The 2,500-nt window shown below is 36.4% G+C and overlaps 1 protein-coding gene across 1 annotated transcript in view; it reads right to left on the reverse strand.

Moving 5' to 3' along the window:
- Positions 1–2,076, reverse strand: part of LOC144442749 (L-selectin-like) — a 3,054-nt gene extending 978 nt beyond the window's left edge. The window contains exons 1-3 of the mRNA XM_078132123.1: positions 1,981–2,076; positions 1,318–1,327; positions 170–557 (exon numbers count right to left, since the gene is read on the reverse strand). Of these exons, the coding sequence (XP_077988249.1) occupies positions 170–557; positions 1,318–1,327; positions 1,981–2,076 (494 nt within the window). The remainder of the gene's footprint in view (positions 1–169; positions 558–1,317; positions 1,328–1,980) is intronic.
- Between the last annotated feature and the right edge of the window lie 424 nt (positions 2,077–2,500).

Consider the following 2,500-nt stretch of genomic DNA (forward strand, 5'->3'; position numbering starts at 1 on the left):
CCTTACAAAACTCGAAGTCAATAACAAACTCAAAACATTTGAAGATAAAGAGACTTTAATTCTAAAAATCCCAAAGTGGACTAATGCCATTTTAAACTCATTATTAATAAACTTTACCGTATGATAATTTTACGTATATTTACAACGTTATCCTTGTATAATTACTTACCATAACTGAACACAGTCTTGCCCATTTGGATCTCTTTTTGGGTTGTTATTCGGTTCGCCCGGTGCCCAGTGTTCGTAGTCTTCCTCGCAAAGACCCTGGCGGACATTTTGATATGACCATACAAAGTGGTCCTCTACCTTCAAATCGTTCAGACCAATCCAGAAGCCGAAGTGCGGAATGCACGAGTTTTCATCCCATCCTTTACTTTGGATGTATGATACGACAGCCTGGTCTTTTTGTTGTGTATCCAGGATAGCTAGGCCGTGATGAAAATAGTTACACATAGCATTGGCATTATAGCAGTAAGGACGACAGTTTTCGACTTGTTCGCAGTAGAAGTGGTAGATAACACAGTCACATCCAGGATCCAATTTTAATTTGCAGGACCCTATATTAAAGGAAAAAGACAAGACAATATCAATAACTATCATTTCCCACAATACTCTCTCTGGAATACAATATCCGAAGATATAAATAAAAACTTCTCATCCGATCATGGCAATCATCATTCAAACCTTCGGAAGAAGAGTTAATGAAATTTTCAAAAATGTTGATAAGTTTTGATACAGTCGCCAGTTCTTCTATTGCCTTTGCCTATTTTATATTACCATGAACGCTTTCACTATCTGAATATCGACTTCCACGATACGAGTTATGCACTGCATTGATATCGATGAGAAAGTGATATCTGTGGTCAGGGTTTTATTAGTAGATGGTGAAACGTTTTCAGAAAGTACCAACGATGTAATCATAACAAATTTAAAAATAGAATAAATCGTATAAAATTTGCAGATTAAACGTCATTTATTTTAACAAACAGACACTGACTGTCTGACTCTCTGTCTCTCTGTTTGCCTCTCTGCCTGCCTGTCTGTCTGTCTGTCTCACTGTCTGTCTCTCTGTCTTTCTATCTGCCTCTCTGTCTGTATCTGCCTCTCTGTCTGTCTGTCTGACTGTCTGTCTCCCCCCCCTCTCACTCTGTCTCTCTCTGTCTCTCTCTCTCTCCCTCTCTCTCTCTGTCTCTCTCTCTGTCTGTCTCTCTCTCTCTCTCTCTCTCTCTCTCTCTCTCTCTCTCTCTCTCTCTCTCTCTCTCTCTCTCTCTCTCTCTCTCTCTCTCTCTCTCTCGTTACGTTACATGCTCTACATACCTTGATATGTCTATAGTGTTTGTTGAAAAGAAAAGATGAATAACATATTTAAACATGATCGCATTTTGTACCACGATTTGTACTTTTTTTACTCCACTTGCCTTAAGGACAGTCCTGATCAAGATTTGCTACTCTATACTACTATAGTTGTCGTTCATCATGGTAGAAATGAGTTTTTAAGCCAATGGGGTGTACTTGGCAACAAATTACCAAATAATCTGCCAAATACAGAAAATTATTCCATCTACCGATTTGGCATGAACAAATCTGAATACACTCCGGGCCCCTAAAGTCACGTGACATTAAATACCTGAAAAAATGTGCTAAAAATAGAAAACGATTTGTATGAGCGTGACATTCAAAATCTAAATAGACCCCCAAGGCACACGCACACCAAATATGAAAGCAATCAGTCGAAAATATCAATTTTGACCAAAAAAATATGAAATAAAGTTGCTGAAAATAGACAATGACACATAATCTTAACATGAAAAATCTGATTAGCCTACTAATGGAAATATACATGAAATATATCAAAATAATCAGAAAACCGGTTTCAGAAAATAAGATCAAATAGAAAACATTGCTGGACGCAGGACATGAAGCTTAAAATTAAATCCGAATTCATGATTTAACCACAAGTTAAGATATAATAGCACTCACTTCACTATATCCATTACAAGGCCAGTTGTTCATAGCTGATGTGTAAGACAAAGCACACAGGAACGCAAACACCAATTTCAATTTGATCTCCATCATTGTGTCTTTATTCTTATACAATTACGTACTGTAAAAAAGTCGAGATTAATTATCAAAAAGTATCGTTCATGGAGAGTGTTATCTTGTACAGAATTGCAATCTTTGGAATTAAACGTCATATCCTGGAAATATTTTAACTATTTTCTGTCACTGTGAATTGACAACCTAACTATTGGAGAAGACACAACAGACTTTTAACGTCACAGCTATTGTTACTCATATAAATATATCACAAAGTTTGAATGTACGATGTGATATGTACAAAAATAAGATCACTCTCTAGACAAAGTGAAATCTTTACCACAACTGGGTGTTCATTTTGAGCGAGCTGTTGTTTTGTAAACAACAAGCCACAGACGAAGAACGCAAAACATATATGCAGTGATGTGTGCAAGTAATTATAATAATGATTAATAATGCTCAT

Source organism: Glandiceps talaboti, chromosome 11 (assembly GCF_964340395.1).
Source record: "Glandiceps talaboti chromosome 11, keGlaTala1.1, whole genome shotgun sequence".
Taxonomy (NCBI): Eukaryota; Metazoa; Hemichordata; class Enteropneusta; family Spengelidae; genus Glandiceps; species Glandiceps talaboti.